Source organism: Gambusia affinis, linkage group LG21 (assembly GCF_019740435.1).
Source record: "Gambusia affinis linkage group LG21, SWU_Gaff_1.0, whole genome shotgun sequence".
In the NCBI taxonomy this organism is placed as follows: domain Eukaryota; kingdom Metazoa; phylum Chordata; class Actinopteri; order Cyprinodontiformes; family Poeciliidae; genus Gambusia; species Gambusia affinis.
In genome coordinates this window covers 4,271,215-4,290,808 of record NC_057888.1, presented here as the reverse complement: position 1 = coordinate 4,290,808, position 19,594 = coordinate 4,271,215, and the positions used below count along the sequence as shown (strand labels likewise).

The following is a 19,594-nucleotide window of genomic DNA, read 5'->3' as shown; positions in this document are numbered from 1 at the left end:
CTTTTCCTAACAGTAGGGTTTGTCCTCTATTGTATTTAAAAGTGGGCATGGAATAATTTCCAACAGATTCATCCTCTGTTTCATGTCAGACACACCTAGAGCTGAAACTTTCTCATGTGAAAAAAGCAAATATATTTGTTGATTTTCAGATTTTTGATGGTAGGACAGACGTTTTCCTTCATGCTACGTTTCATTTCCAACTAAAGGCTTTTCGAAGAGTGGCAGACAGAGAGATGTGCTTGTTCTTGGTGTCTTTGGAAACTATTATTTTTTTAATCTAACGGCTGCTTATGCACATTCACCAGTTCAGGTTTTGCACCTAATTGAAGCCTTACCCTCTGTTTACACAGAGAAACAGGAAGCATTAATGATAAATCTGTTTGACTCCTAGTCTTTGGGGTAAAACTTGTGCAAACAGTTTGCTGTTTGGTGATCTGTTTATGGACTTAAATGGAGTGCATGTGTTTAAGCTAACAGTGTGGATTTGCCTTCTGAGGCGTATTGAGATGGAAAAACTGCAGGCAGTGATATTGACTTAACCCGCACAGGTTATTGTAGAGTTTGTTGTCTGTAATCTGTGTGGATCTAATTTAAATAACAAAGGATAAGTTTCAGATTTTCAAACCTCGGAGAAACTAATTGTGTCGTCTTCCTTTTTCCTGGCGTTTCTAAAACTCATCCTCAGTCCAAAATATCCACAATAGTTTCCGTGGACTTGTCAAAAAATCTTTCAGGCTGTTTTTAAAGGGCTCAGCCTGAGTTAATTGATGTTCTTTTCCTTTTTATCAATTTTCCAAAGAAAGAGTGGAGACAAAGTCAGGAGAAAATTTCAAAACCTAGAATCCTACCCAGGAGTTTAAAGGCCATCTGTGCAGCCTGGTTGTATTTGAAAATGTAAATTCAGTTCAGTCCAAAGTTACTTTATTTAATCCCAAAGGAAAATTTAATGTTTTTAACTCCTCTAATTGTTGTGGATGGTGAAGCTGTGGGCAGGAAGGATTTCCTGTAGCACTCAATCTTGCAGTGACTATGAGTAGTCCTCTGACTAAGGACAGTTTCATTAGCTGCTATGGCTAATCCGGCTATCGTGGTTGGCAGAAGAATCATCAAAATAAAGATTCACAGCCTTATTAATTTGGTTCTGACGCAGGGAAAAAATTAATCGCTACAACATATTGCAGATAAACATGCAGGAGGAACATTTGGAAAGGCTAATCTAAGTAGAAACTAAAGAAAACCAACATGTTGTCTTATCTGAGGAACTTTATGCTCACAAACACTACAGCTGGTTTTAAAGTAATATATAAATGTTTAGTTTAATTACAGTTAGCTGCAGCATCGTACAGCAGTCCACACATCACTTGATTACATTACTAAAGCAAATGAATAAAAAACAAACATATTTTTTATAAGTTATATATTTCCAAATAAGGCGTCATGCATCAGCTGAAAAAAGATCCCAGCAAAAAGGTCTGACACATAAGAAAATAAATAGATTTGCTCTTTAATCTCTTCGATACTGCCTCCAACTTGATCTCTTGACCTTTTGTGAGTGGAACCGTCTACAGACGGATTTAGATGAATAAATTATGATTATTTCTCAACAAAGTCAGACGGAGTCAAACTGCTTTAATGTCATGTTTAGTATTCACAGGAAGCTGAGATGATACAGTGGATTTTAGTTTGAATCTTTTTAACCAAAGTAACTTAACCGTAGGTATCAAAATGACATCTTTTTCTCATATCTTACATATTTAAGACAATATTTGAATAAATTACTGCAATAAAGGTACATATAAAAAGATAAAAGTAATAAAAGTTGAAAGACCTTGGTATATATAATTTTTGTATTAATTTTTTACACAAAACTAAGCAAATTAATTGCATAAACTTGATGTAATTCCGTTTGCGTTCTAACAGTTTTTTGACACTTAATGGTCCTTAAACAGTAGTTGCACAAAAAGTTAAACTGAGGAATAACTCGAGTTATTTCCCACCCGGAGAGATAAACGTAGATCTTTTGTTGAGCAGAGCCTCATAAAGTTTTGCTCATATACTTTTCCTCATCTGACAGACGCGGAGACGCTCACCGCTGCGTGGAAAGGTGACGAAACGGGAAGAAACTCACTCTGGCTGCATTGTTTTTGTTTTCCTAAGAAGAAGAATCTGTGTGAGGACTGACAAATTGAAATTTGCCCTCATGCGTTATGCATGAGATGCAAGCAGGGGACGCGCTCCCCATGCGCGTGTGCCTCATTGCTTGCTTAGCTCTGTCATTAAGTGTTTACCATGCAAAGAGCTATAGCCATAGGGATAAATACCCGGTTTATTTCAACTGTTTCCATAGTGATGATCAAGCAGACTAAATGTGATTAATTGCCTCTGCACAATGTGGACTGGCATATAAAGGAGCCCTGAGTTTATAGGTTTGTAAAAATCATATTTATTGGTAAAATATGATGTTTTCTTTTTACTTTGTGGAATATTCTTTGCTTTATTAAAACAAGTGATTTCAGACGGCAGAGAGAAGTCAGGTGCTCTCTAATGGACTGGAAGAGATTCATACTCAAATCAAACAAATCAGGTGGAAAAACCTCAAAAAGTAACATTTGCATCCACACACACACCCAGTCCGGTTGTAAATTATCTCTCTCCTGTCTCTGAAAAACAAACAAGACAGCTTGTCTGTTTGCAGCCCATCGCTGCGCCCGGTATGGACAAGAACGACGAGCCTGCCTAGAGGAATTCGGATGCTTTTTGACCTGTGAAACACAGATAAACCCAGGCGAGTTCGATTTTTAAATCTTTAATTTACAGAAAAACAAACCAGGGTGAGAGGGGAAATGCAAGAGGAACCTGTGAGAAAAAAAAATTTATTATAGAAGGGAGAAGATTTCAGATTAATGTGTTCATGGTTTTGCAGAAATCAAGTCGGTTTGAGGAGGATTAAACAAGCGGAGATACTAAATCCCTCAATTTGGGGCCTGGACCACATCTTCTATTCAGATGGAAATTAAACTCAGAAACTTTTAAAGAGAGAAACTGAAACCATCAGATAATAAGCTCTGCTTTAATCATCTAACCCTTTCATTGCCAAGCGTTTATTTATTTGCCGTCACTGAGATACAACTCCCAGCACAAAACATTTAATTATTCTAGAATTTTATGTACTTGGAAATTTTATTATTTTGTTTTGTTACAACTGTAACTGTTGTCTTTGTGTAAGAGCGGCAAGAAGAAAGCTGTTGTTGACAGAACGATGTCAGTCCTCTTAGGAAATTGTTGTAATCAGACACGGCAAACATCCTGAAGTTGTGCTGCTCAGATGTATTGTTACAATAAATTAAAATTAACAATATTTAAAATCCCTTAAGAGGAACTAATCTCCAAATAAACTTTGTTTTGCAGATGAAACTTCTTAATTGGACTTTTAGAGAGGTATTTTTATTGGGATATTTTTGTGTAAACCGTATTAATGCTGGACGCTTTTGTGTAGAACAAAAAAAAAAGTCACTATAGGGGCCTGGAAAGTTGCTAAACATAGCAACTTTATACTTAGTGACAAATTATAATTAAGTTGAGGGGTGGGCAATATGGACTTAGATTATTATCGCAAAACTTTGTAATAATAAAGGTGATAAAAAATAATTGAAATTACCAATGTTTTGTAGGAAATTGTACAGCTGTGACTGCAATAATAAAGCCACAAACACAAATACTGTTCTTGAAAAACACCTATTTGAAACACTTACTTTAAAAACGGTTGATTTATATCACTGAAATGCACACAGTAACAGCATTTAATCATATTTTCAAATGTATTGATACTCTAGTGGATTAAAAAGCAAAAATAATATCATACTGTTTCGTTTTTGTAATTTACAATCAATAATTGAAATTTATCAGGGAAATTTCACAAAATTTACACAATAAATAAACGATATGATAAGATAAATGCCTGCCCCAACTCTCTACTCCTCTCCATTTTTGACCATCCCCTCATTGTATTTTGGCTCCACCCACTTTTGGGGGCGGGGTTTTAGTTTTACATGGATTTAGTTCCACTTTAAAAGCATTTTTCAATAAATATCAATGCATTTAAAACAGGATTAAAAGCAGGTACTGTGAGCAGCTTAGTGGTAAATATCACACTTTATTTTTATAAAACTAGTATCCTGATGAAGTTCATTTTGAATGGTTATGGGATTTTTTTTAACCTGATTTGCTGTACAATTATTTAAAAAGAATGCAAAGAGGTAAGATTTTATCATCCTATCGTTATTTCTGTAATGCCACAAAACTTAGCAATCAAATGACAATAAATGAATCTAAACACAGAGAAATACGATGATATCATTTAGATAAAAGCTTATAAATGTGCTAAAATGGTCCAGTCAAAGCCGAAACCTAAATCCAACCGAGAAATTATGCCAGTTTCTGGCAAGAAAGTTGGGAAGGATACGATCTCCATTCAGTCTGACTGAGCCAGAGCTGTTAATCAGAGAAAAATCTGCCAGAAATGACAGAATCGAGATGTGAAAAGCTGGTAGAGACATTCCCAAGAAGTTACTTCGTTACTGCAAGATCTCGTTATGCCTCGACTGGAGGAAAAAAAACACATCTGTGTGTAATTTAATCTATCATTCTGTTTTTGTCTCTTATCGGTACAACTCAGTGTTTAAAGCCATACAACTACAAAAGTTTCTCAAAGAGAAAGCCTTTCATACACCCTCAGGCGTCCTTAGTTCCTATTAAATTTGTAGAGTAAAAGACTTTTATCTTCCTCCATTTCTCCCAGCTACATGTTTCAGTCTACATCTGAGCTGAGAGACATGGGTCTTATTATTTTATGAGCTGGATCTCTTTCCCGATTGTCTGGGCCCTGTTGCAAGTTTGATCCGTTCAGTTGGCAGCTTGTGCGAGCGAACAGCAGGTGTCTGTCAGAGCGTCAGGGAAGAAGTCCTTATTCTCTGCAGATCGACTCCTGGCATACTGTTGCTGGTTTTCTTTGCAGAGGAATGCTCCTCTCTTTGTTTGCTGCAGTCTCCTTGAACGGCCGTTCTCTCCACTCGTGTGACTTTCCCTGCGTTGTCGTATAACCGGCTTAAAATATAAAATATGAACAATACCAGAAATCCAGGTTGCATTCAGTAGGTTGCAGATATCTTCTACAGTTAATCACTCATTATTCACACTGTAATGTTTTTAGAGACCTTATCTTCTCATCTTCAGGTAAAATACAGAAAGTCACTTTAGCATCATAAAGCTAACATGATTGTAGTCGGCTATCAGGCTGTTATTAGTTGTGTTTTCTTTACACATGTGCGCAAAATTTTGTCAGTATTTCGCTAATGTTGGAAAAAATACGATTTTGCAATTGTGGTGTTTCCACTAAATAAGAGACGCAATTCAAACCACATGTGAATAAGTTTGTCCATGCAGTAAGTCATTAAAAGAACATGGTGTCCAATGTTCTGCCAAATATATATAGATTAATGTAAAATCATATATAAATAAGAATATTTTCATGAATTTTCATGAAATATAAAACTTATAAACATGTAAATTACGTTTTATAAAATGATTGCATAGTTATGCAATCGATTAATTAGTCAATCGATTGCATAATAAGTGAAAATGAGCTTAATAAATTCAATATTTTTATAATAATCATTTTCTTTATGGTTTTGGTTGTGTGTCTTTTATTTCTCTTATTTATTGTTTTTTAATATCTTCCAATTCCAGTTTAAGTTATTGGTCTTTGAGAGGGAAAACTATATTTCTTGAAAATGGTCTCAAAACAACATTATTATTGTTTATCAAAATAGTTTCAGGGATAATTTATCGCCCAGCTAAATTAGATATTTTGATACGCTCTTAGTCAACTTTAGGTTAACTTATTAATCGATATCTAGTGAGGACCGTCTAATCCTGTCTGAATGCAGCCTCATCACTGTCACTAATCAAGAGTTTTGTAGACAGTCCACTGAGGTCCAGACATTTTTGTACATTCAGAAAAGCAGTGGTGTGAAAACACAGCCCTGTGGGATGCCAGTGCTGATGCTGTTGTCGGTCAGTCAGGAATCTGGTGATCCACTGACAGTTTTCTGACATACAATCCCTCAGACGTCAACAACTCGCATCGAGATAACACACATCATCTTGTTTTCATCTGACTGTGGAGCATAAAGTCTTCATAAAAACAACTGTGCCCTTTCCATTTCCACAGTCGGAGACAGACGGCCTACGTTTGCAGCTTGACTAATTAGAAACAGAATTCAGCCGACAGCCAATTAAGACTAAACAAGCGACTGAAGCTGCAAAACAGCTAGAATAGCTCTTATTTGTTGCTAATAAACTAAACAGTTTTTCAAAAGAGAAATTGTACCAACACAGTATAATGTTTTAAATTATGTTAACAACTGGACTGCTGAAAAAGGAGCAAAATTAGCTTTCCGTGTTAATCCTGAGGGCTAATCACTGGAAAACAGACGGGCTGAAAACCTTGCCTAACCTTCCCAATCCCGCCTCAATGATCTATGATTATAATAACAAATGGACCAATTAGCCAGACCTGATGTGCTGAAGTAATGTAGAGGTGATTACAAGCGACCCGCAGGAACAAGAATTGGAAAAAAGAAAGACCGATGAGATGGAGAAGAAAAAAAAAAGGGAACAAGTGGCACATCAGACCTTGCCGGAACATTGAATAAATAAAATGTTAAGAGACTGAAGGGAAGATTCGCTGACAGGGAAGGTTGAAGCGTGACCAAAACATGACAGGAAGGGTGCAGAAGTCTGAGGGATGCAGCCCCAAACCTGAATAAAAACAAGATCCCAGTCTGTTTCAGGTCTCGCCAACTGTCACGTGCGAATGTGCAGAGTGAGCGCGGACATTACTGCTGTTGATTCAAGCCACAGAGTGTGAAACATGACACTGAGCCAGGGGTGAGTCTGGTGCTGCTGCATGCTGAAAAAGGGAAAGTAGAGATCTGTTTCCATTACTTTACAGGCCAAATATAACCTTTGTTCTCTATACATTCACTCAAAGCAAGGACTCTAAAACACAAACACTAAATACATACAAATATATTCACTCTATTCAATTATGTGATTTTTCCCCCGCCTTTTCTATTCTAAATTTTATACAAATCATATCGCAATGCATCGTTACCACCACCCATCACAATATATATCGTGATAAGAATTTTATGCGATATCGCACATTCCTAATATGAAGGTATATTTGGTATTTGAACTTTTGAAATGGACAGTTTTAAGCGATTTTACCATGGGTCTGAAGTAGGGCTGTAACAATTCCCCCAATTATTTGAGTACCTCAATTATTAACATTTCTTGAGGAAAATGTATCTGCCTCAAAGTTTCTCTAAATCCTGCTTTATTAATTAGCGCACCGTGTGAGTTGTTGACTAAAACCAAGTGTTAGCAGAATAATCTCCAATTTTCAAGTCCAGTCTGGGAGGATTTCACTAATTCATGATAATGTCTGGGTTTTTAACAGTTTTGTTGGGGGACCTATAAGCATCCTTAAAATAACTGCTGTGATGATTGGAGTACGGCGGTTTTTCTCCTCCTTGAGTTGCTACCTGGTGGTGGTGAAGAGCGCGGCGGGTGCAACTATACAGGTGAGCGGATAAACTGAACACGGCCGGGAGCTGTTCTGTAGTTGATGCTTACTGCAAGTGTAGGTTTACGGATGAATCGTGAAATAAATTTAATTTCATCCCGGTCTCAACAAATGTGTGGTGGAGCGCGTCGTGGCGTCACGTAGCTGGTAGATGCGTTTCTTTTTGTGATGAACGAAGGAGTCAAATTCTTTTGCTAGCATGGACACAAAGCTATAAATGTCTGGGCAAGGTGACAGTTCATTAAATTGGCTAAAGATAAAAACATAAACTAAAAACTGGAGTATAGACATTTTTTATAAGCGTATTTGTGAGCCTGCCTCTTTATTATTGAATATAATTTCAGATTTTTGTATAACTTTTCTTCGGATTAACTTAGAAAGTGAGCTGATATTATTATAGGTAATTTTTCTAAACTAGTAGTCTGACATATTAGTAGCGTTTAGCTTCATTTGCGGCTGCGGTCCTTGACCTCCAGAGGTTTACAGTGTAAAATAATAATAAACACGTTTTATCAGTCTAGCAGCAGGAGGAATAATTGTTTCTTTTCATTGTTTCATAGTTCAACACATAAAAATTGTAATCTAACTTGTAAAGGTCAGCCAAAACACACCGCTCTAGTTATTAGCCTATGAAAGGAAATCAGACTCAACACTGTAAACCCAGCAGACCTCACAGATGTATCGCATCAGAATCCAAGTCCTAATAACCTTCTCCTTCTTGTGTCTGCTTGATGTGTCCTTCTTGGTCATCAAATAAGCGTACCACTAACAAACTGGTTCTTGGTTTTAATGAATGTGGGTAATGGACAGTCTGGGCCTGATTGCCCTTATCTGCAGACTAATGATTTCCTGGGCTCCTTTCAGTTATGTTGGGAAAGAGGTCACTAAAAGGTTTGTTTCTCAGCTCAGCCATTCAGCTTCATTAAAGCCTCGGTGTGTATTCATTAACACCGCAGTCATAGGTCCCTGAAGTATGTGCTCTTCTTCGACATTTTCTCCTTTACAAATAGATTAAAAAACGTATTAATCCTGCTCTAACAGTTTATACTTGATGAGGCTTTTGGCAGATTCCCTGCTATTAATGATTTAGTGCTTTGATTCAGGACTTCTTGGTTGGCTCAACTTTTTTCATGAACATCTTGCATAATTTTTCATCTTTCTACCTTTTGTCACGTCATTGTAGTTTGTCTAGGTTTTAGCTTTCTTTCCTTTGATATCCCCGGCTAAAATTATTTTAGACCTTGTATGTAATCTAATTTGGTCTAGTTTATAGTGCAAATATCTTGAAATAAGACTAAATTAACATGCAAGTGACTTTTCAGCAAAATGTAGGCGCTTGTTTTAAGTCAATAATTCCTTAAAGTAGATGAAAATGTCCTAGTTATAAGTGAAGTAATTTGCCAGTGGAACTGGTTCTCTATATGAATGAAATATTGACTTAAAACAAGCTTATGTATTTAGCTGAAAAGTTACTTGTGAGTTAGTTTTGTCTTATTTCAAGTGTACTAAGATATTTCCTCTAGAAACTAGATATTTGGTAATTTTTATTTTATTTTTGCAGCACAAAAACACAAAATCTAAGCTAATACCCAGGAATCGGGTTAGTAGTTAGTTTTTTTCAGTTGGGATTTGTTCTCACAATCAGAGAACAAATATTAAAAGTGTTTTTGAGTTGTGATTCTGCACATATTGACATTGTCACGATGTTTTCATTTCAGACTGTGAAACACAAATACAGTGTTAGTTTTCTTGCACACAGTTAAATAATATTTGTTGTGTCTGCTGTACGACTTTAAGGAATCTTTGACATCAGTTTTTCTTTGGAACATAACTTGTATTATCAGCGTAAACTTTGCAAAGTCGCAGATTTTCTTTGGGGAGAGAAAATGCTTCTTAACATGCTAATGGCTGCCATTTGCAAACCAGCTATTTATTTTCCTTGCGTTTGATTGGCTGAACCCCAAAGAGTGGACATAAGAGAAACTGAAGATGTTAGCTTCTGCGCTAGTGCTAAGATGATCTACACTGTTTGCATTAATGCATATTCAATTGTATTTTTTGTCTATTGTCTTAAAGTAGGCAGTTATCATGATGTCTGATGTGTTCTTGGTATCTGTGGCCCTTAACCTGGTCACTGGATTTTATTTAGGGCTTTCATAGTAAAGGGGGATGAATCATTTCCTTCTAGTTCACAACCATACTCTACTTTTTTTTTTTTTTTTTTTTTAATTCATTGATTTCTCCACAGAACAAACGGCTATCAGTAGCAGAAACTTGGTCAGATTAATTCATTTGTCATCGGCGTACCTGCTAATAGCTTGGGTTTAACTTTAGACGAGTTTTGACACCTGGTCTTACGAAGACAAAGCAGAGGCCGTAACAGCCTCCCAGTGGAAACTTGGAGTACACTGATAATAATCTGTAGCTGCTGACTGCACTGTTTGGAAAATTTTCTGTAATAAATTGAGCAAATTTACTGCTTGCTTAGTAATTTCCCAGAACCACCTGCTGCAGATCACCATGTGTCAAATCCATTTAATTCTGTTTTGCTTTGGGTATAAATACACCTCCTTAAGTTGCCCCCTGTTGTTCTGGGACAGTTGCTCTGTTTAGTTTTAGCTTTTAAAGAGCCATTCCTCGTAGAGAACAACACCAAACCCCAATCAGCTCGTTGCTCTTTGGATTCATAGGTCAGGCAGATAAAATATGCCTCAAGGTTGCTCATTACTCAGAGCCGTTTTGCGAGCCCCCAAAGCTTCCTCTCTGCACCGTCACCAAGCGTTGCAATTCACCGACGTGTCGTGAGCTCCATTTTTATCTGTCACATTCGTTTGCGTGTGAAGGCTGCTGATGCTCGGCTCATTAAGGATTCTCTCCCCCTCCTCCCGCTGCCGTTGCTGCCGCCGCGTCTCCTTCAGAAGCTGTGACTCTGACTCATGTTCGTCCTTGACTCACACCCCGATCCCGTCTTCCCAGGAGCGTTTACATATTATCCGCTGTTTTGATGTTGCTCTTTTAGTTTCTCTTGTTCGTTTTCCTTTTTTTGCCCTAATTAGCTTCATGTTATCGTTCACTGATGAGCTTTCTTCTCCTCTTTCGTCTTCTGCAGGAGCTGGTGGGCAGCAACCCTCCGCAGAGGAACTGGAAGGGAATAGCGATCGCCCTCCTTGTCATTCTGGTCATCTGCTCGCTGATCGTCACCTCCGTCATCCTGTTGACACCAGGTACAGCAACGGGCGGGGGTGGGGCCCCGCCACAGCATGCGCTCCACACCGCTCTGTTTACACAGCCATTGTTATGCACAGACATGCCCATTAGAGTTCACAATCAATCTCCTCACAAACAATGGAGTGAACAAAGTGCCGGCGTCTTGCTGACTCCGTCCACCGAGGTGTTTACACTCGTCCTCCCTCCCGGTTTCCACGTGAACGTTTTCCCTTTAACAGATGTAGTCAAGGTCAGGGAACTTCATTAAGCTCAGCTGGTGCAGCATCACTTCCTTCCCAACAAGCCCATGTGCCTCTTTTGACTGAGTTGCGTAATTTGGACGGATTCGTCTTTGTTTAGTTGTTTTAAACCCTCTGAGTTTCATTTGTGGCTGACCTTGAGTAAATTTTTTTATAAAAGTTTAATCAGACGACCATCTGTTTGCATTCAGGCCCATAAAGCTCCTGGATACGGTTTTATGCTCTGCAGGAGTCAAATCAGGTTAATGTGGCCTTCATCGTGCGCTCACTAGAATTAATTTACAACGACAATAAGCAAAAAGTGACCTTGTTCGTCCACAAGGTCACAGCGGGGTTCCCGGCAGTGCAGTTCAATCACTCTGGAGAACTAAATGGGAAATGCACTGAACTTACTCAGAACTTTTCTAGTCGTCGCGACCTTTCACCCTTACATACTCACACACATTTATATACAGATGAATTGAATCTGAAACCTTTTTTTCCCACTGAGTGTTTAACGTATTTAAGTGAAACAGTTGAATATTAAAAGTGAGTTTTTGCTCGATTTTTAATTTTGTGTTCCTGGAGTCCAAATGCTCCAGATTACACATCATCATAAATTATGGTTTTTATGTGGGACCTAACACTTTTTATTTTATTTTTTACTATAATGTATTCTATCTTGATGTTTTCTATCCACGTCTTTCTTGTTCTTTTGTTTATTTGCTTATTTTTTAATTACAGGATGTTCAGGCTGTAACATCTGGCAGAGCCATAAACAATGTAAATTAGCATTGGATGCATTTACATTTGTGCTGTTCAAAATGTTCATTAATGCAAAATGTCCCTCTGATACAAATAAACAAACAGGCTCATGTATGTTTTTATATATAGAAATTTTGAAGCAGAGATGTTTTTTTTTGTTGTTTGGGCAATAAATTGTCCCGCTAATTTTTGCGATAATTAAACGACAATACTTTTGTTTTGATAATATTTTCAACTAATATATTGACAATGACATAATGAAGGTTACTTTTCTCAATAGGCGTTGCACCAATTAGTCGACTAGTCCATTCGTTTCTCTGCAATGACTTTTTTCTGGGCCAGTCGACTAGTCGCAATCACAAAGAGTTCGTCAGGAAGCTTAAATTGTATAAAAATGTAAATAATTCACCAAATAGAAGCTGAAAATTTCAGCATAGGCTACTGCAAAAGGGGTGTTGTGTGGCGCAGTGGTTAGCATAGCATCTGACTCCCCTCCTCGGTTCGCTGGGCCCAGGCCTCTCTCCCCCACTCCGCTTACAGTCAGATATCTGTCAAATAAACTAGTGCTGAAAAAATCCTTAAAAATAAAAGACTACCAAAGTAATGTGTGACAACCCGGCATGATGTCGGGCTTTTTATCTATCCGACTGATCAATGTCCCTCTGCGTATTGGAGCTTCTCACCTGTTAGCTTTAGGCTCTTATAAAAATACTGTTTGACAACATCTGGAAACAAAGTCCAAGCTTCATCCTGAGGATCTGATAGAGGCGATCTCTGCCCGCATCCCACAGAGAGCCGCTGCTGAGTCAGCGTAGCTTCCTGCTGAGTCAGCGTAGCTTCCTGCTGAGTCAGCGGAGCTTCCTGCTGAGTCAGCGGAGCTTCCTGCTGAGTCAGCGGAGCTTCCTGCTGAGTCAGCGGAGCTTCCTGCTGAGTCAGCGGAGCTTCCTGCTGAGTCAGCGGAGCTTCCTGCTGCGCATCGGGCGGAGGAGCACCAGGTGGCTCCATTGAATTCAACTGTTACCAAACGGGATCCGTTCACAGTACGTTTGGTTTGTGAGGTTCCAAAAGCACCATTGTGGTCAGTGTAGCAATTTGACTCCCATACACGCAGCGATCCAGAGATCATCGGTATCAGCCGGTGTTTGAAAATAAAAGAAGAAGGGCGTGCTGCGGTGGCGTAGGGGATAGCGCGACCCGATTTGGAGGCCTTGAGTCCTCGACGCGGCTGTCGCGGGTTCGATTCCCGGACCCGACGACATTTGCCGCATGTCTTCCCCCCTCTACTTCCCCCTTTTCTGTCAGCCTACTGTTCTATAAGGGACACTAGAGCCCACAAAAGACCCCCTGGTGGGGGGAAAAATAAAAAAATAAAAATAAAAGAAGGAAAAAGTCAGACTTTGTGCAACAAACTTTTCTCCGCTGCTCACGAAGAATGATCTGTTTATTGCTCTATTACTCTATTACTATTATTATTACTCTATTATTATTATTGCTCTATTACAGTTTATTGCTCTGTTTACTGCATAATAGACTTAGACTGCATGCAGGTCCTGTTAGCTAAATGCTAACTAGCTAATGCCAATATCACGTTAAGCTTGTTAGCGAGAGTAGGCTAGGTTATCTATTAGTAGCAAATGTAACCAGTGAGTAATACTGGTTACATTTACTAGAGTAACTCTTTGGGGAAAAAGGTAATTATAGGACTAGTTTTACTGCTCTGTACTTTTCTTTTGCTGGAGTAGATTGATTTAGCATTTAAAGAAAAAGACTTCAGAGATTGTAAACATTAGATTTCTGCAACATATGAGCTAATGTTTATACTAATATGAGCATACTCAGCATTTTATTCATGTCACTGTTTGCCGTCTTATTGTTTATTTAGTATTAATAAACATGTTTATTTTATTTGAAAAGTTACTTAAAAGTTTGTTTGCTTCCCCTGCTAAGTTCCTCTCCTGCGTCCCAGTCTGCTTATGAATGAGTGAATTATGTGAATCTGGCTCTAAAGTGGCTTTTCACAGTGTTAATGTTAAAAATTGAATGTTTGTTTTGGACTGAAACAGACCAGGACAGCAGGAGTGAAGCAGAAAAACCTGCATAGCAGGCAGATGGTGTCTCCGTCTTTCCCCGTTCCTCAATCTGTCCGTTCCGTTTGCAGCGTTTCACTTCTGAAACAGAAACGTCCATCCAGTCCGCGTCTGTCCCCAAAGCAGACAGGCCTGCTAAGTGAAATAATATTGGGTGTTTTTAATGGGTTTTTGAATATTAATATTAGTGCTGATCTTGTCAAATTCGGTTGTGGAAGTTGGTGTGATTTAATTAGCGTTTTGGTGCGTTGGAGAGGAGCCGATAGACACTGCAGGCTCCACGAATCCTTCCTCAAGGACGGCGCCGGCTTGTGCAAAAACGGGTTATTTTACTCCTCCAGGAGGTTGTTGTGGTTGTTTAATTGGATTCCTGAATTCTCCAAAGTTGAATGTGTTGTCGTTTTTTTGTGCTCACAGACTTAACAACACATTCTTTCTAACTTTTTGAGTTGCCAGGTTTGAAATGTTAGCCACTAGTTTTCATTTGTCAGAATAATTTGAGAAATCCTGAACATATTTGAATTTTGCGCCTTTGCGTTGCAATCTCAGCACTTTATTGGAGATAAAAATATGTTTCTTGCTTCTACTAGGTGTTTTCATCAAGCCAGACTTTAAATCAAAAGTGGACCAAACTCAAGTTGGCGAGGATGTCAACTTTAAAATTCAGATTTTTAAAGGTTTCCATGTGTGTGGTCTGGAAAAGTGTAAAATTTGCTTTAATATTTTTCTGGATAAAGATGAAAAATATAAAAAAAATATTATCCAACTATTGCTGTCCAGTAGAGCTGCAATATTTTAGTAATAATTTGGTATTTAATCAATTATTCTGACAACTAATCGAGCAATCAGATAAAAAATATTGGCACATTCTGCAGATTTCTCATTTAATCATTGAAGTCTATTTTGTAAAAAATGTATAATTTGTAGAAATCGATCTACAGTAAAGATGTTTCTAACATCAACATGTGAAAACCTCAGCCATTTTGTCTCGACTTACCTGACCTGTTGACCGTTTTTCAGTTAAACAATTAATAATTGGACAGCAAAAGTTGCATGTAGGAGAATTTTTCTAAAGACTTTCAATCAGATGAAGCTGAAACTCGATTACTTGAGGAGTTCTTTGTAAAATATATTTACAGGGAAGCTGTTTTTTTTTTTATCTTAAATGCAAAATGTATATGTTTTTTGTACAGATTTGACCCAAACACAGGAGCAGTGCTGTAACATAATGACCCGTTTTAGACTGGATTTCAGTGGTGCAGTTGAAGCCTGGGCTTAAACCAGTTAAAACGCTGAAATGTTGCTTTAAAAAAGGCAACGTGGAGATGAATGACTGCAAACGTTAATGAACTGGAGCAACTTTATAAGAAACGGTGGAGAAACACTCCTGCACTACGATGTGAGAGACTGATTAAGTCAAACAGGAAGCAACTACTGAGAGTTATTGCTGCTAACGACACGCTGCTGGATGAACTGGGTGAACTGGTTCAGTGGATGTCGGCTGTTCGCTCTGCTTCATCAGTTTCTCCTTTTCTTTTAAAGATAGTTTATTTTTTGTCAAGCCTAACTTTTAGGATAAGGAAAAACAAAATGCAGTTGTTTTGTTCTCAAGTATTCAAATTACTTTTGAAAGGATGCTTCTTTCCAGAGCTAATGCTGATCTCCAAACATGCAGTGGCAGAAATATTCCTTTCAGTGTGACAAAGGAATATTTTCTGGCTCCTCTCTGCGAGGAAATTATCTCCGCCACTTAAAACGAGTGTCTCCCTGTGTGGTGGTAATTGAAGTGCTTATTCTCATCTTTGCTTATTCACCACAAGCAGAAAGAAAAAAAGTGGTTTCAGTCAAAATTAACGTTTATTTGGAGAATACCGCTAAAAAATGAGAGGCCCACCTGTTGAAATATGAAGAATCCATTTTTCTGCATGGAGGTTTTTATTCAAGTGTGACCCCCAAAAATGAAGGCGGTTTCCTAAAATGTGAATTTTTCTCATTTTTGTTGGAAATTTTGTTGGATTTCTCTGGTGTTGATTGGGCTATTTAAAACTAAAACACAGATTATTTAAAGAGAGAAGACATTTTGTTTTGAACCAATTGCAAACAATAAAAGCAGATTGTTTTTGTGAACGTAAGGCAAGTGGGCTTTTAAATTAGGTGATTTTCTTTTCCCTTTAAGACAAAACATGCGTCAGAGATTTAAAATTGCAGGAAACAAATGAAATTTGTTGTGAAAATGGACACAAGTGAAGTATTTCCTCACAGTTAAAATGCTTTGGAGATGATTTTACTATAAAAATGCTGAACTAGTGGTTATTCAGTACATTCTGTTTTGCTCCAATTATACCTGAAGAACAATTTTCGAACCAAAGGGAGGAAACGTTGAGCAGCAAATTGTGGCGTTGCTTTTTGTCTGAGGAGTTGTTTCCACTCAGTTAAGGGGTTAGCTTGATGGATGCTCCCCATACAGGTTGGCAACCGGTTTCTAAGTGCACCTGACAGCCACTTTGTTCTCCTCCACACACACACACACACATGTGCATGCACGCACTCACACACACATTTTGACTTTTGAACGCCACCTCCTCATCCTCCTCCTCCTTCTCTGACAATGTGCAACTTCTATACCTAAGAGGTTACTCTCTTTTCGGCACATCTAGGTCATACGTTTGCTGCCACTTTGGTTTAATGGCTGACGGTGTGCGGCTCAGTGAAACAGCGACATGCAGTCAGAGTGAAAATAAAACACCTTTTTAGATAAACTTACAATAAGGGGAAACAGTAGCGGCGTGGTTAGTTGTATAGAAAGTCTTATACAGCTGGAAATATTAGGAAATATTATGCTAAATTGACTTTTTTGAGCTTTACATCATATTATGATGTTATTCCCTCATCATAAACACACCTGGAGTGTTGCCCTGATTATTTCATGCATGTTTGAGAAGTCTTTTAATCTCCATGGCAACCATCCAGCTGTACAAAACACCTGGGTGGACCTAGAGACGGAGCTTTGAGACGCAGCTCCTCCTCAGCTGAAGTTTCCAAGTGACCGAGCTTCCATCTTACATAGCAGCCCTCCCTCACTCAGCTCCTTCAGACTAGCCAGCAGCAATTAGCAAACACCTGATGGATCCAAGAAAATCCTTTTAGTGAGGTTAGAGTTTGAAATATGTAATCATATAATGCAGAATTTACAAAATACAATGTATAAAACAACTTTAAAAATACCTATTATTGTCTAAACACAATTCTTATGTACCTTATGACAGACTGAATTATATTCGTTCTCTTCTCTAACCTTGTTTTTTAACCCAGAAAGTATGTAAAGTCCCTGCTTATTATTTTCTGTGGAACCTAACTCCAAATTATTGATGGAAAGTTTGTCTATTTGCGTTTTTGTTTCAGAAAACATTTCTAAAATTTTAAAAAGAAAATCTATCTTGGGAAGCCAAAGTAAGTAGCCTCAAAGCTACTTGACATACCGTTGGCTAGCATCTGCATATGACTAGTAGAGAGGAAACTCCTTGGCATACGTGTCCTTCTAACTTTTCCCCCGTATCCTGCATATTTTGTCTAAGTAAAAGCACCATTCATTTAATGTGAGTCAACGTTTTTGCTGGACAGATTTGGATAACTTAATGCTGGGAAATATTTTCTAATAGTAAAACATTCCAACTTCCTTGCTGATCATGCAGCGTCCTTTCTATTCCTGACTGTAGTCATAACTTGAGTGGTCGTAGATTTTAGGACGAGAGCAAACAGCGACATTTCGTTTATCCTCAATCAATCAATCACAATCAATCAATCAATCAATCAATCAATCAATCAAATTTTATTTGTATAGCACATTTCAGCAGCAAGGCATTTCAAAGTGCTTACATCAAATCAAACACAAAAATACAATGCAACACAGAATCAACAATAAAAACAGAACATCAAGTCAGATTCCGTCAATAAATTTGTAATTGATTACGTTTCAAATACAACTCTAAATAAGTGGGTTTTTAGTTGAGATTTAAAGGAAGTCAGTGTTTCAGCTGTTTTACAGTTTTCTGGAAGTTTGTTCCAGATTTTTGGTGCATAGATGCTAAATGCTGCTTCTCCTCGTTTGGTTCTGGTTCTGGGGATGCAGAGCAGAACCAGAACCAGAACCTGAGAGTTCTGGAAGGTTAATACAACAGCAGCAGATCTTTAATGTATTGTGGTGCTAAACCATTCAGTGATTTATGACAACAGTATGTTAAAGTCTATTCTTTGAGCGACAGGGAGCCAGTGGAGGGACTTTAAAACTGGTGTTATGTGCTCTATCTTCCTGGTTTTAGTCAGAACTCCAGCAGCAGCATTCTGGATCAGCTGCAGCTGTTTGATTGATTTGTTGGGCAGACCTGTGAAGACGCTGTTGCAATAATCCTCCATAGTTTTTTTTCTGAGAAAATCCTCCACTACGTGCTGGTCGATGCTCTGCGTTGAGCAGCGAAGGTTCGGATTTTTCAACTCAATCGTTGGACGTGCGTCAAACGCTCGAAACGCTTCGCATCGCACAGTGCTTGACGCGCGAAACGTAGACTTTGAACGTAAACCAGGCGCTCAAATTACATTTGGCGAAGGCAGCATTAGACTCGTAAGTTTCAATATGTAAAGGAATTTAATGTTGTTGCCTTTCCATCAGCCCACATCTTTCAGGTGTTGAAATTTATTACTTTTCAATCACCTTTCAGCAAACATGTAACTAAAAACTGCTTACATTAACCGACTCGGCAAATGTAAGAATATAAATGCTTTGTCATTTAACAGTCAGTTTATATCAGGGAAATTTGCATGTAGAAACTATTTTCTTGTAGCAAACAAAGGAAGTTGAAATAATTGGTTCTTAACCAGATGAGCCCATAGTAAAAGATTATGTTAATTTCCAACAAATTAGTTATTGATTTAAATGATATCATTGCAAGAAGCTTTGAATGGATGAGATTTTAATGAAATGTCAGTAATAAAGACACAGACAGTTTGATGTCATTGAGAGGTGGCTGTCAGAGAAAATAAGATGAAAAATCTGATTTTAAAGTTTTTAATAAAATATTACAGACTGAACTCGTACTCAAAACACAACTGCAGCAGCTTTTTTTCCTCCCTGCGCTCTGCAATGAGTGATTTTATGGAGCCAAAGATGATATGATGAGCATCGATGGATGAAATTAAGCTGAAATAAATTGCAGGAGGCACTTTTGGTAAATATGTGGGTCTGTGCTGACAAATAGAACCCATCCCAGTTTTATCAAAAGCCCGAGGGAGTTACTCAATGAATCCTTTGTTATTATGGTCGTGTGTGGCGTCTTTTCTTTTCTCATATAAGGTATTCTTCTTTGAAAGGTGAACAGCCTGTCAGGAGAAAGTTGTTAAGATGCAGTTTAAGGTAAAAAATCTGATGTTATAGATTCTCTGCCTTTTGTTGTCAGGAATAAAAGAGACATTTTTTTCTATCTCTGTGATCTTTTTCTGTTTCACCGCTTTTCAAACCACAAAACCAGCACTTGTATTTAACTTAAGCGTTTAATTATCAGAACAGCAACTTTATTTTGCCCTTTTTGTTGTATTTATGTGACAAGTGGAAGGGATTTAATTATATTGTAGCGCTAAAAGTGGAAAAAGGACAT

At 38.0% G+C, this 19,594-nt stretch overlaps 1 protein-coding gene across 7 annotated transcripts in view; it reads left to right on the top strand.

Annotated features, from left to right (window-relative positions):
• dpp6a (dipeptidyl-peptidase 6a) overlaps positions 1-19,594 on the top strand; it is a 289,142-nt gene that overhangs the window by 206,498 nt on the left and 63,050 nt on the right. For all 7 annotated transcript variants that reach the window (XM_044103997.1, XM_044103992.1, XM_044103999.1 and 4 more), the window contains one exon: positions 10,758-10,872. In XM_044103997.1, coding sequence (XP_043959932.1) covers positions 10,758-10,872 — 115 coding nt within the window. The remainder of the gene's footprint in view (positions 1-10,757; positions 10,873-19,594) is intronic.